At 33.6% G+C, this 16,486-nt stretch overlaps 1 protein-coding gene across 1 annotated transcript in view; it reads left to right on the top strand.

The window, feature by feature from the left end:
• Nucleotides 1–2,227: 2,227 nt before the first annotated feature.
• The window catches only part of rundc3b (RUN domain containing 3b), a 31,603-nt gene continuing 17,344 nt past the window's right edge, over nt 2,228–16,486 (top strand). The window contains exons 1-4 of the mRNA XM_073847146.1: nt 2,228–2,397; nt 12,191–12,306; nt 14,043–14,176; nt 16,299–16,384. Of these exons, the coding sequence (XP_073703247.1) occupies nt 2,303–2,397; nt 12,191–12,306; nt 14,043–14,176; nt 16,299–16,384 (431 nt within the window). The 5' untranslated portion in view covers nt 2,228–2,302. The remainder of the gene's footprint in view (nt 2,398–12,190; nt 12,307–14,042; nt 14,177–16,298; nt 16,385–16,486) is intronic.

The raw sequence follows: 16,486 nt of genomic DNA, 5'->3' as shown, positions 1-16,486 counted from the left end.
TTAGTAGAAATAAAAGCAATAATAATAATACACAACAACAAAGTTTTAAAGTGCAGAATAGCAGTTTTGTCAGATTTTATTTTTTAATTATTTGAGCTTTTAATTTCCTCCGTTCTTTGTATCCCTTGTATCCATGTATCATTTTTGCTGCTCACTATTTGAAAGGTGTTAAAATTGTTTTGTTACTACTTTCAAACATCTGCAGATCATCCTAAACACCTCTAGGGGGCGAAACCAGATTACTGATGATCTGAATCCAAGACCTGCCCTGCGTCCTAATGTGCATCATATCCACCCTATAAACAAACAGTGCTGAAATTTCTAATATCACATAGAATTTAGGATGGATAGTATGCGCATTGGTACGCAGACCATGTTTAGTTAAATGTCTCGAATAACTTTTAGATATAATCTATTATCAGATTTCTATAATCTGCTTGTTTTGCTGAGTGCACTGCAAAAATGGATTGTTTTTGGCTCCTAATTGTTTATGTCTGCACTCACACACTTTGTCTTTGGATTTATCTAAAACCTGTTTATGCTTGCAGAAAAAAAATCCTGAAAACGCTTTTTTCCTCTACCACAGTAATTCTCAAATCCTGCTTCTGGGGGCCCTGAGGCACGGCACATCGAGATGTCTTCCTTCTCTAACGCATCTAATTCAACTTAGGATCTCATTATTAGAGGCTCCATGACCTGAATTGTGTGTAAGATTAGTGAGACTCCTAATATGTGCAGCACTTCGGGCCTCAGGGACCTGGATTGAGAAACACTAATCCACCACCATTTGAGTTGAAGTTGCATATATGCATATAAAATGCAATATATTTAGTCAAGATGTCAATATTTATATTTTATATAGTTATTTATAACTAACCCAGACGGCAGAAATATACCTATAACCTGCAAACTTATCATCTGTGTTTGTACAAAAACAATAAGAAGCAAACAAACAAACAAACATAAATTAATATTTCTTTGGAGGAAAAAACATAATTTTAATTTATTTTCCATAAACACTACTAGTCAAAAGTTTTTGAACAGTTAGATTTTTAAAAGATGTCTATTCTTCTCACCAAGCCTGCATTTATTTGATCCAAAGTCCAGCAAAAAAGTATGTAATTTATTCCTGTGATTTCAAAGCTGATTTTAGCATCATTACTCCAGTCACATGATCCTTCAGAAATCATTCTAATATTTTCAAAAACAACTTGTATTATTATTATTATTATTATTATTATTATGTTGAAAACAGCTGAGTAGAATTTTGTCAGGTTTCTTTGATGAATGGAAAATTCAGAAGAATAGCATTTATCAGAAATAAAAAGCTTTTGTACCATTATAAATGTCTTTATCTACACTTTTGATCAATTTAAAGCACAAATAAAAGTATTATTTTCTATCATTTTCTTTCAGGCGTGGTGTGCAGAAGAGACTTCTTTAAAAAACATTTAAAAAATCTGGTAGTCTATTTATTTGATTATAACTGTAAAATATTGTTTTAACTAAACTAGTACCTTGGGGCCATCTAGTGAGCTGTACTAAATTACACCTGTCATGAATCTGAAAAAATCCGTAATTATACTATTACCATTAGTTGGTATTTCTCATGACAACGTTTTAACTAGAAACTCTTTTTAATGCTTATGTAAATGGCTGTAAAAAAACGCTCCATAATGAAAGTCAGTGTTTTTTAACAGTCATGGGTGTCCAATGTTGTTCGCTTTTAATAGTTGCACAGGATATTCATCCTGAAGGGGGCGCGTGCTGGCTCAAAAAGCCGATTCTCTCACTATTGTCGCTTCAACTCTCACGACGTTTTTGTTTTTTGGAAACACCTGTACGCTAATAGATGTAATCGATTAAATCTGTTACATACAAGGATTTGTTTCTAACAGGAAATTGATATCTACCTCATCAATATCTCTAAATCGTTGTTTGGTAACTGCGATTGGTTAATCCGAACCAGCGCTGAGAAAAGTACCAGGGAGCATGTGACAACGCTATCCGCTTCAAACGCAATGTTAATTATAAATTACGCTTGAAAAAATAGCAGATGCATTTTTAAATTAAGTTATAATGAAAAAAAACTCAAACGAGGAGTTCAAATAATAAAATTATTTCCAAAACCCACCCAAACCACGCCCATCTTCGACTCCCTTTTCCATGCTAATTGCCTTTCCAGTGGTTTATTCCATTTCTATGGCTCCAGTGAGAGTCAGTCAGCTGGAGACTGATCCAAAGCATCAGAAGAGAAAAAGACGTGAGGAAATAAACAGCCGTGCAGTATAACCAGACGATCATGGCATCGTTAAATCTCGGGTTCAACGGGGCTCGTAAAAAAGCGGTAGCGCGTATCAGAGCCGTAGAGAGGAGGAATCTGATCACCGTGTGCAGGTAAAATCTGATTCCACGTTCATCATCACTGCAGCACACCGGCGGCACCGAACATGTGTGATGATGTCATTGTTATTTTTTTTGCAAGTTAGTTTTTCTAAATTGCTGATGCTGGAACAGGGGAGATGAGATTATGTACGTGTGCTGCACGCACAAACGCTGATCTGAGATCTGTCATCAGAGCGTCACGTCATATAGATGGAGTCCGTAGAAAAAGTACAGTTCTGATAGGTACTGGATGATCCATGCAACATGGCATTTACATTGTGCTCAGAGGCACTTAAAAAAGGCATGTTAATTTTTTTTCTTTTCTATGCTTTTCTGTGGTATGTTTAAAAAAGAGATGCATGGTAGGATCATGGCACTCATCTAAAAAATGTCCATATGAATATTCTTTTTATATTATAATTTTGTTTTTATATTAGAAAAGCTTGTGTCTTATAGCTGGTGATGATTGAGTCTTAACAAGGATTTTAACTAGGAAATGAAGAGTTTAGATACGCAGTGCCTTGAGAGCTTTGTGACCCATTCTGTTTCATATATCATATTAATGAAAATTGTAGTATCTCTCTGCTGAAGGAAGTGGATGTAGTTTATCTTGTTCGACATTTGTAATGGGATGCTATCATATTAAAGGAGTAGTTCACTTTCAGAACGAAAATGCACAGATAATGTACTCACCCCCTTGTCATCCAAGATGTTCATGTCTTTCTTTGTTCAGTCGTAAGGAAATTATGTTTTTTGACGAAAACATTTCAGGATTTCTCTCCATATAACGGACTACTATGGTGCCCCTGAGTTTGAACTTCCAAAATGCAGCTTCAAAGGGTTATTATTTTCTAAAATAAATGACAATTTATATACTTTTTCATTTCTACACAGAGTACACACAGAGCTAGACAAGATGAGCATTTTAGGCTGTGTGTACTCTGTATAGAGATTAAAATGTATATAAATTGTAAATGTTTTTAAAAAAGCAATCGATCGTTTTGCTAGATAAGACCCTTCTTCCTTATCTGGGATCATTTAGAGCCCTTTGAAGCTGCATTTAAACTGCATTTTAATTTCAAACTCGGGGGCACCATAGAAGTCCATTATATCAAGAGAGATCCTCAAAAAACATAATTTCTTTACGACTGAAAAAAAGACAGACATGAACGTCTTGGATGACAAGGGGGTGAGTACATTATCTGTAAATTTTGTTCTGAAAGTGAACTACTTTAAATCAATTATTTCTGTTACATTTGCCAAAATGTGCTGTATACAACCAGATCATAATGCACTGGGCACTGTATCCCGAAATTCAGTGCGCTCGGTTCGACCTTCTATTTGGTGTGACTAATGAATCAGAAATGTTATTTATCAACAACTATCGGATAATAAATGCAAAATATATATGGGCCATTCTCCCACAACCAAATAACACATTTAAAAAGCTTTTAAGTATTCAAATCTTAGATGTTTACTATCATTTTGTTATCTATTGAACCCCACAATAATATTTAAAATATTAGTGAGCTTAATATATATAAAAGCATCATTTAGTGGGTAGTTTCAGTTGGGAGATGGTTGTCCCGAACCCAAACCTCTAAATTTCAACTTGCGAAAATGATATTGACATAATTTTAGCATTTTATTCCATTTGGTGTTTTAAAAAATATATATTTTTGATTATTTAAAAAAGTGAAGTTCAAAATTTTATTTTAGATTTTCTTTGTAAATTATGAAAGTTGAAATGTAAAAAAAAAAAAAAGTGTCACGCATTTTCATGTAACTACCGAAACTGAATGTTTTAGTCTATTGGCTGAGACTGATTTTAAAGGGATAGTTCACCCAAAAATGAAAATTTGATGTTTATCTGCTTACCCCCAATGCATCCAAGATGTAGGTTACTTTGTTTCCTCAGAAAAACACAAACGAATATTTTTAACGAAAACCGGTGCAGTCTGCCAGCCTTATCATGGACGTGGATGGGCACCAAACCTTTAAAAGTAAACAAAAACATGCACAGACAAATCCAAATTACACCCTGCGGCTCGTGATGATACATTGATGTCTTAAGACACGAAACGATCGGTTTTTGTGAGAAACTGAACAGTATTTATATCATTTTTTACCTTTGATACACAGCCACGTCCATCTGTCATGTGCACGAGTTTGGCATCAGTCACGTCACATGAGCACGCGCTCAATGTGTTCAAAAATCTGAAAAATCTGTGTTTGACATTCTGTGTTTAAAGAATGTCACTACCGAACACCATTTTTCTATAAACGCACTTTTTGTTGGAGTTATTCCATAACATTTAGTTTTTATATGTGTACAACTGTTCAGAACTGTGCTAGCTAACCATGTGCTGTATCTAAAGTATCTAAAATTGCCCATAACATTTGGTGAAATTTCAGTAGTGACATCTATGTTTTTTTGTAGTGATATCCCATAAAATTGTCACTACTGTAACAGTCACAACCAATGGCATTATTGTTTCAGTAGTGACACATAATCACATAATCCTCATATTTGGGGGAAATAAACATACGTTTAGTACAGTTATGCAAATTTTTAGCATTTCAGTATGTTTTAGTAGTGTTTTAGTATGCAACTTAAAGTTCTGTAATAGGGATGGGCATTTCTGATCATATTTCATTTCGATTAATCCACAGGTTTGAGAAACCAGTACTCGATTAATCGGGGGTGGAGTTTAAGCAAGGGGCAGGGCGTTTGCGTCACAGTATACAGTAAACATTTAAAAGAAATAACAGCATAAGGTGAAGCTGAAGCGCTTTTTCTACATGACGCATTGTATATAAAATTAATCACATAGCCTAGATACATAAATATGTAAATGTTATATTACAAATTGTATTTATCTACACAAAATGCATGTGAGCTTGAACTACGTGCCAATGATAAAGTAGTGGATGCGCTTCTCCCGTTACTTTAAAACAACGGCAACTGAAGCCCTGCAAATTTTTAGAGTCAATCGATCGTCATTTTCATGCTCGATCGTCGCTGATGGGTTCGAGTAATCGATTAATCGAGTACTCGTGCACATCCCTATTCTGTAATGAGATGTGGTCACTACCGAAAATGTGCTGTCACAACCGAAACATAGGATGTTTTGTCTGAAATAAAGCATACTAAATTATTAAGATGTTATTATTAAGATGATAGTTTTTGGTTCAGTGTATATTTGAACTAATGAATCCTTTTAAAGTTTAAAATCAGTATGATCAACTTTTTGCCTTTTACAAAGAAAATTTTGATTCAAAATATAACAAATCTTTTTTTACCATAAATATATCAAAGCTTAATTTTTGATTAGTAATATGCTTTCTTAAGAACTTAATTTGGACAACTTTGAAGGTGATTTTCTTAATATTTAGATTTTTTTTGCACCCTCAGATTCCAGATTTTCAAATAGTTGTATCTCAACCAAATATTGTCCTATCCTAACAAACCATACATCAATGGAATTTTTTTTTATTCAGCTTTCAGATTATGTATAAATCTTATTTAAAAAAAAAAAATTACTCTTATGACTGGTTCTGTGGTCCAGGGTCACATATTATTGTGTTTCGGTAGTGACAAATTTGGGAAGAGGGCAAATATTACAAAACTTTCCTAAAATACAATATGAGAATTAACTGCACAATTACTAGAAATGTGTATCTTGGATATTATATAATTTGCATACATACAAAATCTGTGTAAAAATACATTTTCTCAAGATTAAGTTGTAATTAAGTATAAGAATGGCCCGTATATATATATATATATATATATATATATATATATATATATATATATATATATAACCTAGGCTCACAGTAAAAGTGCCTCTACTTACATTTTTTGTAAACTAATACATTTTGATGTTTGCATTACATAAACTAGCTGCTTCAGATGTAGTAAACTTGCTTTGTAGCCCACCTGGTATATCATCGTTAAACACTCAGTTCTCTGAGTCCTGTCAATTTTGAGTCACGATAAAACAGTTCAAAGACTTTCAGAATCAAGCTAAAATGAATGGCTCCTTTAGCAAATGTGTTGTTATCTAATGTTTGCTTTTGTTAACAATAGTGTACAGTTTAGTGTAGGTGGTTTGTTGATTTCAAACACTATAGAGCATTAACCTTTTAGTGCCTTTTAGTGCCACTCACAGGACATCCAACAGCCAACCTAATAAAAATTTGCCAGATTCATCTGTTTTGGATAAAACTGAACACAGTTTTAGTGCCATTCACTGGACAATTCACTTTGAAAGTGTTGCAAAATGTGCAAAAACCTACGCAATAAAGCGTTGCCAGATTTACTATCATCTGTTTTGAATAAATCTTAATGCCTCTTATTGGAATATGATTAATTACATTAAAATGTCTAATTAGTCAGTGCCGCAAAGGGCACGTTTGAAGCAGGAAAAGCGTCAGTCTGAACACAAATGAATGTCATACCCATGAGGGGGCACAGCAGGAATCAGCCAATCAAAAGGCTTTGTGTGTGACGTGTCCACACATTTACAATCAGAGTAAGACCGAAGCTCACGGCTCAGACAAATAAAGCAATTTTTACTGTGTGGAGGAAGAAAGAACAGAGGAACAGATAAGCAAAATCCATTTCCTCTCATGTTTATCCTGTGATATCTGATCCAGAGTTCATTCAGGACTGAAATAAATCACTGCAGGTCTTTTTTGTTTTTGAGTGATAACAGAGTCTGTGACGTACAGAGAGTCATGAAAGGAAGTTCTTGTTGTCAGAAAGTCTTGAATGAAGTGATCTGAACAGTTGCTCTAGATCAGTGCTTTTAAAATGATCATGAAACTTCAAAGAAGTTCAGAGAATTTGGGACCTTCTCAAATGAAATGTCAGGCTGGTTTAATCTACGTGAGATTTCACAGGATGGCTTCTTCAGAAATTCAATTTTTGAAAAAGGTTTTATGAGTATCAGATTTAATATTGTCAGTGTGACCTTTCATCAAGTAATTTTTAAAGTGATTTTCTACCTCTGTGCCATAAAATACTGTATATCAATGAATATTTCAAGCAGTAATATAATAATAAGAACCTCATGACCTCATTACATTGCATAAATCTTGCCATTATCACGCTTACTGTAAAATGTTATTTTATTATAATTTACAGTGGGTACGGAAAGTATTCAGACCCCCTTAAATGTTTCACTCTTTGTTATATTGCAGCCATGTGCTGAAATCAGTTAATTTCATTTGTTTTTCCTCATTAATATACACACAGCACCCCATATTGACAGAAAAACACAGAATTGATGACATTTTTGCAGATTTATTAAAAAAGAAAAGCTGAAATATCACATGGTCCTAAGTATTCAGACCCTTTGCTGTGACACTCATATATTTAACTCGGGTGCTGTCCATTTCTTCTGATCATCCTTGAGATGGTTCTACACCTTCATTTGAGTCCAGCTGTGTTTGATTATACTGATTGGACTTGATTAGGAAAGCCACACACCTGTCTATATAAGACCTTACAGCTCACAGTGCATGTCAGAGCAAATGAGAATCATGAGGTCAAAGGAACTGCCTGAAGAGCTCAGAGACAGAATTGTGGCAAGGCACAGATCTGGCCAAGGCTACAAAAAAATTTCTACTGCACTTAAGGTTCCTAAGAGCACAGTGGCCTCCATAATCCTTAAATGGAAGACGTTTGGGACGACCAGAACCCTTCCTAGAGCTGGCCGTCCGGCCAAACTGAGCTATCAGGGAGAAGAGCCTTGGTGAGAGAGGTGAAGAAGAACCCAAAGATCACTGTGGCTGAGCTCCAGAGATGCAGACGGGAGATTGGAGAAAGTTGTAGAAAGTCAACCATCACTGCAGCCCTCCATCAGTCAGGGCTTTATGGCAGAGTTGCCCGACGGAAGCCTCTCCTCAGTGCAAGACACATGAAAGCCCGCATGGAGTTTGCTAAAAAACACCTGAAGGGTTCCAAGATGGTGAGAAATAAGATTCTCTGGTCTAATGAGACCAATATAGAACTTTTTGGCCTTAATTCTAAATGGTATGTGAGGAGAAAACCAGGCACTGCTCATCACCTGTCCAATACAGTCCCAACAGTGAAGCGTGGTGGTGGCAGCATCATGCTGTGGGGGTGTTTTTCAGCTGCAGGGACAGGACGACTGGTTGCAATCGAGGGAAAGATGAATGCGGCCAAGTACAGGGATATCCTGGACAAAAATCTTCTCCAGAGTGCTCAGGACCTCAGACTGGGCCGAAGGTTTACCCTCCAACAAGACTATGACCCTAAGCACACAGCTAAAAGAACGAAGGAGTGGCTTCACAACTCTGTGACTGTTCTTGAATGGCCCAGCCAGAGCCCTGACTTAAACCCAATTGAGCATCTCTGGAGAGACCTAAAAATGGCTGTCCACCAACGTTTACCATCCAACCTGACAGAACTGGAGAGGATCTGCAAGGAGGAATGGCAGAGGATCCCCAAATCCAGGTGTGAAAAACTTGTAGCATCTTTCCCTAAAAGACTCATGGCTGTATTAGATCAAAAGGGTGCTGCTTCTAAATACTGAGCAAAGGGTCTGAATACTTAGGACCATGTGATATTTCAGTTTTACTTTTTTAATAAATCTGCAAAAATGTCAACAATTCTGTGTTTTTCTGTCAATATGGGGTGCTGTGTGTACATTAATGAGGAAAAAAGAAAGAAATTAAATGATTTCAGCAAATGGCTGCAATATAACAAAGAGTGAAACATTTAAGGGGTCTGAATACTTTCCGTACCCACTGTATATACAATTCAAGTATTTATTAATATTTTGAATTAACTTTTAAATTTACATTGTTAGTTCTCATTTTGTTCTGTGCTTATGTCTTATATATATATATATTAGGGGTGGGCATAGATTAATTTTTTAAATCTAGATTAAATCTTGGAATTAATCTAGATTAAAATGGCTAATTTGAATTCTGCTGAAGGCATATTCAGAATATGTGTGCTACCCAAATAATGACTAAAAGTAAGTCTTCGAGAACGGCCAGGTGGCGCATTAGACCAGGCGCTCATCTCGTGTTTCCAAAATGCATCATAAACTGCTTGACAATTGCATTTACAACATAATTACCTATACAAACTTGTGTAACCAAGTACTTCTGCGCAAAAGGCTGTACGACGTGCGCGTTGCCGTTAAATACACAGACGCGCACGGGCATGGATTTCTGCGTGCATCTTCCATTAAACTGCGTTGCTTTTAGAAGCGTCAATTCAGTTGTTGCATGTAGTTTAATGTCTTTATTTCGGGATTATCAAATTAAATTAGAACTCAAACTTGAGATTTTACTGGGGCACAGCAGATTTTCACTGGGGCACGTGCCCCAGTAAAAAGGGTCTAGCAACGCACGCACCTGCCCTGAAGCGGCTTCATAACTGCATCAATGTCAGCACTTCTCATTTGATGTGGTAATTTCACAGAAGTTGAAGACTCGTTCTCGCCCCCTACAGTGCAATTCGACTAGGTATACTTCATCCGCGCTAAAATATCAAGGTGAAAGTCATCATATCTTGCGTAGTTTAGACCCAGCTCCCAACCCAACTTTGAGAATAGATTAACGGCGATATTTTTTTTATCGCCCGATAAGAGTCTCACGTTAACGCAGCACGTTAACGCCGATAACGGCCCACCACTAATATATATATAATTTTTTTTTTCAAAATATATTTTTTCCCTTAAGTCATTTAAGTTTTAGTCTTTTTAGTGCTTTTGTATTTTGGTTAGTAGTTGACAAGATAGCATTTCTCTGTTTTTTTCAAGTTTTTAACCTAATATTTATGTTTTATTTTATTTAGATTTATTTCAATTACCAAAATTATTTAATAGTTTTAGACATAAGAGGGAGTATTTTAAGATCCCAAAAAAACACAAATAAGCTTTAAGATGTTTTCATATCTTTGGCATTAGGGCTGTCACAATTCCTCGATTCAGTTGGAGTAGTGTCGAGTAACTACAGGATATGGCACATTTCAAGAACCCATGAAACGCATTATAGAGTGTTTTCACAATGCGTCATCAATCGGCCATATTAGCGGCACTGAACATAATCAGTGTCACTGAACTATACAAAACTTACTGATTTTGCTGATTATTGCTACTGAAATGGTCAGTTATTGTCATGTTTTAGGCTGTACTAATTGATCAGACCAGGAAAAACATTTGGAGTACTATAGATTGGCAAAGGTTATAACAAATCAAGAAAAAGAGTTAAAAAGAACTGTATGGGGAACAAAAAGCGTTTGTGGTTGGCAAAACTGAACCGAGATTTCCAGGGCAAGAATCTTGACAACATTTAAGTTTGCTCTTAACATTTCCGGTCAGGTAGGTGAAATATTAGACTAATATCTTAACAAATACTGCTTGTACGTATCTTTACCACCTATTAACTTTAGATAGTCAAAATATTGCACCCTTATCTGCTTACTAAGTCCTCTATATGATTTAGCAGCTTCCACGTATATTGTTTCTGTGGTTTAGACAGCATACATTAGCAGAACAACTATTCAGTAGCACATTAACCTTGCAATTCATGCTGTTGTTTACAGCTGAGTACCACCAATATGGCCACGCATCTGGGCAACTGTCGAAATCGTGACTTAAGTGCAAACCCTCTATTTGACAGTTTTCAAAGGCTGCATGATATAATAAACCCACTGAAAAATCATAAAGAATAATTCTATTGTGAATTCATAAACGCTACAATAAAATGAATATATGCGATGCAGGTTTAATATATGCACTTTGATTATTTAAGGTATGGTTATGGTAATGATTAAGTTGTTTAGTCAATATTAAACAAAGTTTAGATCATGCAGTAAAGTGTTGGTGCCCTCATTTCTATTATATATGTATTTTTAGTAATTTTGAAGGCTATTGTTCGCTTATTATAATTATCTGATTACTCATTTACTAAAATAATCATTAGTTGCAGGCTGCAGCCCTACTTGACATATAATGCTGCTGAGCATGTCATACTAGTTTTGATTTTTGAGTTACTTAAGATTATATATAAATAATTACAAAGATTATATGCAAACTTTTTTTTCCCACCCAGATTTGCTCGGTGTGTTTTAGAAAGGAAATGTCAGAAGTGAAATTATCTCTGAAATGACATTTGCAAGAAAGCCGCTGGGTATTTGGAAGGCATGTGGAGATGCATAAAAGCACAGGAGTTGCCTATAGTGAAAAGGACAGTCATTTACGCCATAATTACCTTTGATGAGACCATAATAAACGGCAATAATGGTGCTCCACAAAACACAAGACATCTTCTTTGACTCTCAAATGCTCTTTTAGGGTTTTTTAAAAGCTTTAGTTTATTTTTTAGCTTATGAATTAGACGTCCATTTGTCTTCTTGGTGAACTCTTCCAGTTTCCTTTTTTTTTTTTGTGTGTCGGTGTGTTGAAATAGCAGCATTGTTATTAGGTAGAACTCAAAGTATTTAAAAAAAATGTTGAAATTAAGTAAAAAATAAATAATAGTTGAAAAACTAAAATGAATGCTGCCTTGTCAACTAACTGAAATAAAACAAGAACATAAGAAAATTACTAAAATTAAAATTAAGCAATACATGATAATTAATGCATTATGAGATGCATTGAAATATGGCAAGTCTTAAAAGGCAGCATAATTATGTTAATTATTTATATAACTACAGTTTGCTTGTGCTTTACTGTTCAAGGTGTTAGATATGTTTGTGTAAATTTAAACTGTAACTGCTGTTGTGCTCATGATTGTGTGTTTGTGTTTGACTATACAGGTTCTCAGTGAAGACCCTCATTGATCGCTCATGTTTTGAGACGATAGATGACACATCTACTGAGTTCATCAACTTTGTCTCAATTCTAGAACATATTCTGAGCCATAGACTGAAAGGTGAGGAAGAAAACACACACGCTGTCCTATTTCACTTTGAAATTGTAAACAGCAGTTCATCTTGATCTAAGAAGCTATTTATATAACTGAATGTGTGTGTGTTTATTTTCATATATTTTTATTTCATTAAAATTTTTTAATATACAGTCAAAGTCAAAAGTTTACACACACCTTGCAGAATCTGTAATATGTTAATTATTTTACCAAAATAAGAGGACCTTATAATAGTTTGTTTAGTTTAGTTTAATTTATAAAAAATGATCCTGTTCAAAAGTTTGCATACACTTGATTTATAATACTGTGTTGTTACCTGAATGATTCACAGCTGTGTTTTTTATTTAGTGATAGTTGTTCATGAGTCCCTTGTTTGTCCTGAACTGTTAAACTGCCTGCTGTACTTCAGAAAAATCCTTCAGGTCCAACAAATTCTTTGGTTTTTCAGCATTTTTGTGTATTTGAATGCTTTCAAACAATAACTGTATGATTTTGAGATCCATCTTTTCACACTGAGGACAACTGAGGGACTAGTACTAAATGAAAAAAATATGATATTTAGGCAAAATAAGAAAAATGTACACATCTTCATTCTGTTCAAAAGTTTTCACCCCCTGACTTTTAATGCATCGTGTTTCCTTCTGAGGCATCAATGAGGGTTTGAACCTTCTATAATAGTTGCATATGAGTCCCTCAGTTGTCCTCAGTGTGAAAAGATGGATCTCAAAATCATACAGTCATTGTTGGAAAGGGTTTAAATACACAAAATGCTGAACAACCAAAGAATTTATGGGATCTAAATGATTTTCTGGCAGTTTAAGTGTTCAGGACAAACAAGGGACTCATGAACAACTATCACTAAACAAAAAAACAAACAAACACAGTATTACGAATCAAGTGTATGTAAACTTTTGAACAGGGTCATTTTTATAAATTCAGCTATTATTTTGTGTTGTGGACTATATGTAAATGTCTATTTATGTGAAATATCTTATTCAGCTCAGTACTAAATCATAAATAACATGCATTTTGTATGATCCCTCTTATTTTGGTAAAAGAATTAACATTTTGCAGATTTTGCAAGGTTTATGTAAACTTTTGACTTCAACGGTATGCATTTTATAATATATTATGGATATAATACAAAAAAACTACAACAGCATACAACTGGCAGAGCCTTAGAGAACAAATGAACTGACACATGCACTCAGAATAACTGTTGAAGTGAGCTATGCCAGAAGCTTCACACACCATTACATAGTGATGCTGCGATGCATGCTGCTAAAAGACCTACACACACACACACACACACACACACACACTCCAACTGCTGTAATAAGGTATAAATACAGCACTGAGTGACTCATTTTGGGTTCAAAGAGCTCAGACAACTCTCACGACATGTCAAAACAGCTCTCACACTCACTTACATATCAGCGTTTTTCAGCCTTTCAGCAATTTTTTGATCTCACCATGTTTATGTATGTTCTCTGAGATGGCTTAAAAGGCTAAAAATCCCTGTGGAGCTCGTCAATTTTCGGATTCAATCCCTTTGATTACTAGCTCTGATATTTACCCACAGTGTCACTGCACTAAAACACATCACTACTGCATACAAATAAAGAAAAATTGTGTTTTGTTTTGCAAAACTAGGATAGTTTGCATCTGAATGAATGCACAGCTCTTCTTAAGGAATCAAACTGCTTTTACACTGTATTGCTGTGTGTGTTGTCCTGCTGCAGGTCAGGTCAGCTGGTTTGGCTACGAGAGTCCACGCAGTTTCTGGGATTACATTCGTGTGGCGTGTAGTAAAGTCCCGCACAGCTGCATCCACAGCATCGAGAACATGGAGAACGTCCGCAGTTCTAGAGCAAAGGTCAGGACAGTGTTATTTTAGTGCTATTTATATACAGTTACAGCATTTATTATTATTTAGAATTTAGAATTTTAGAGTTTTAGTAATTTTGTGCTTTTGCCATTTTTTATTAGTTTTTTAATATTTTTATTTAGCTTAAATTTATATTTATTTCAGTTTTCATTTTAATTTTAGTTTCATTATTTTTAGTTCAGAATTTAGTAATTTTATTTAGCTTTAAAGTATATTTATTTTAGTTTTAGAAAATTAAGTACTTCAACTTTATTTCGGATAAGTGCCAGTGCAACATTTTTAGTTTTCATTTTAATTTTAGTTTACATTTTAGCAATTTTGTTTTGTGATTTTGCCATTTTTAATATTTTTTATTTAGTTTAAATTTATATTTATTTTAGTTTTAATTTTAGTTTCATGCTAATTTTAGTTTACATTTGAGCAATTTTGTTATGTGCTTTTGCCGTTTTTATTAGTTTTTAATATTTTTATTCACCTTAAATTTATATTTATTTCAGTTTTTATTTAAAGTTTATTTAAAGTTTTATTTTAGTTTTTGTTTTAGTAATTAAGTTTATTTAGCTTCAGAGTATATTTATTTCAGTTTTAGCAAATTTAGTATTTCAACTTTTATCTCAGAAAAGTGACAATGCAACATTTTCTATTTTCAGTTTTAGTTTTCATTTTAATTGTAGTTTCATGTTAATTTAAATTACGTTTTAGCAATTTTGTTTTGTGCTTTTGCCATTTTTATTCATTTTTTAATATTTTTATTTAGCTTAAATTTATATTTATTTTAGTTTTAGTTTTCATTTTCATTTTAGTTTCATTTTTAGTTCAGAATTTAGTAATTTTATTTAGCTTTGAAGTATATTTATTTAAGTTTGAGTAAATTTAGTACTTCAACATTATTTCAGATAAGTGCCAATGCAACATTTCCTATTTTTAGTTTTATTTTTCATTTTAAATTTTAGTTTTATGTTAATTTTAGTTTACATTTTGTGCTTTTGCATTTTTTTTTTTTACAATTTTTATTCACCTTTAAATTTATGTTTATTTCAGTTTTTATTTTAACTTTAGTTTAATTTTTATTCTAGTTTAAGTTTATTTACTTTTAGAGTATATTTATTTCAGTTTTAGTAAATTTAGTACTTCAAGTGCCAATGCAACATTTCCTATTTTTAGTTTTATTTTTAATTTTAATTTTAGTTTTATGGTAATTTAAATTGACGTTTTAGCAATTTTGTTTTGAGCTTTAATCATTTTTATTTGTTTTTTAAATTTTATTTAGCTAAAATTGATATTTATTTCAATTTTAATTTTAATTTTAATTTCATGTTAATTTAAACTTACATTTTAGCAATTTTGTTTTGTGCTTTTGCCATTTTTATAATTTTTTAAATATTTTTATTTACCTTAAATGTGGATTTATTTCAGTTTTTATTTAAGTATTTTAGTTTAATTTTAGCAATTATGTTAAGTGCTTTTGCCATTTTCTTAGTTTTTAATATTATTTATCTTAAATTTATGTTTATTTCAGTTTTAATTTTAGTTTAATTTTTAGTCTAGTTTATGATTTAGTACTTCAACTTTAATTTGAGATAAGTGCCATTTCCATTTTTCAATTTTCCATTTTTAGTTTTCATTTTAATTGTAGTTTTAGCTTTGTTAATTTTAGTTTATATTTTAGCAAATTTGTTTTTGAATTGAATTGAATTTCAGTTTTCAGTGGAACAAGTTTTTTTTTTTTTTATCGATTTTTTTATTAAGGGAAGTTATTTTTAATAGTTTTAGTTTTAGTTAACAATAACATATAATAACATTTGGTGCCATATTTCACCAAAGCATGACACATTCACATGCTTTCACAAAGTATAAAAACACAAAAACCAGAGGAAACTCCCAAATCACACTTGTCCTGTTTAAATCTGGTATTATCAGCCATCTCAGATGATTCGATCACAAGCGTCCAGCTAAGACAGATAGCTGGCTCAAATGTGTCTCCCGCCTGTGATGTTAATATGAGGCATAAATGGGGTCTGTGTCCTCACTCTGTTGAATTATTTCAGTTTTAAAGGCTTTTGTGGTTGACAGGTAAGAGCATCTCCATCTCTCTCGTTCTTTCTCTTAGGGTCGTGCCTGGATTAGAGTAGCATTAATGGAGAAGCGTTTGTCTGAATACATCTCTGCAGCTCTGAGAGACTTCAAAACTACAAGGTATCTTTCCACAGCACTCACACACACACACACACACACACACACACACACACACACACACACACACACGCACACACACACACACACACACACACACACACA

Source organism: Garra rufa, chromosome 9 (genome assembly GCF_049309525.1).
Source record: "Garra rufa chromosome 9, GarRuf1.0, whole genome shotgun sequence".
In the NCBI taxonomy this organism is placed as follows: domain Eukaryota; kingdom Metazoa; phylum Chordata; class Actinopteri; order Cypriniformes; family Cyprinidae; genus Garra; species Garra rufa.
The sequence above is the reverse complement of the archived record's forward strand: the minus strand, read 5'-3'. Positions and strand labels throughout refer to the sequence as shown.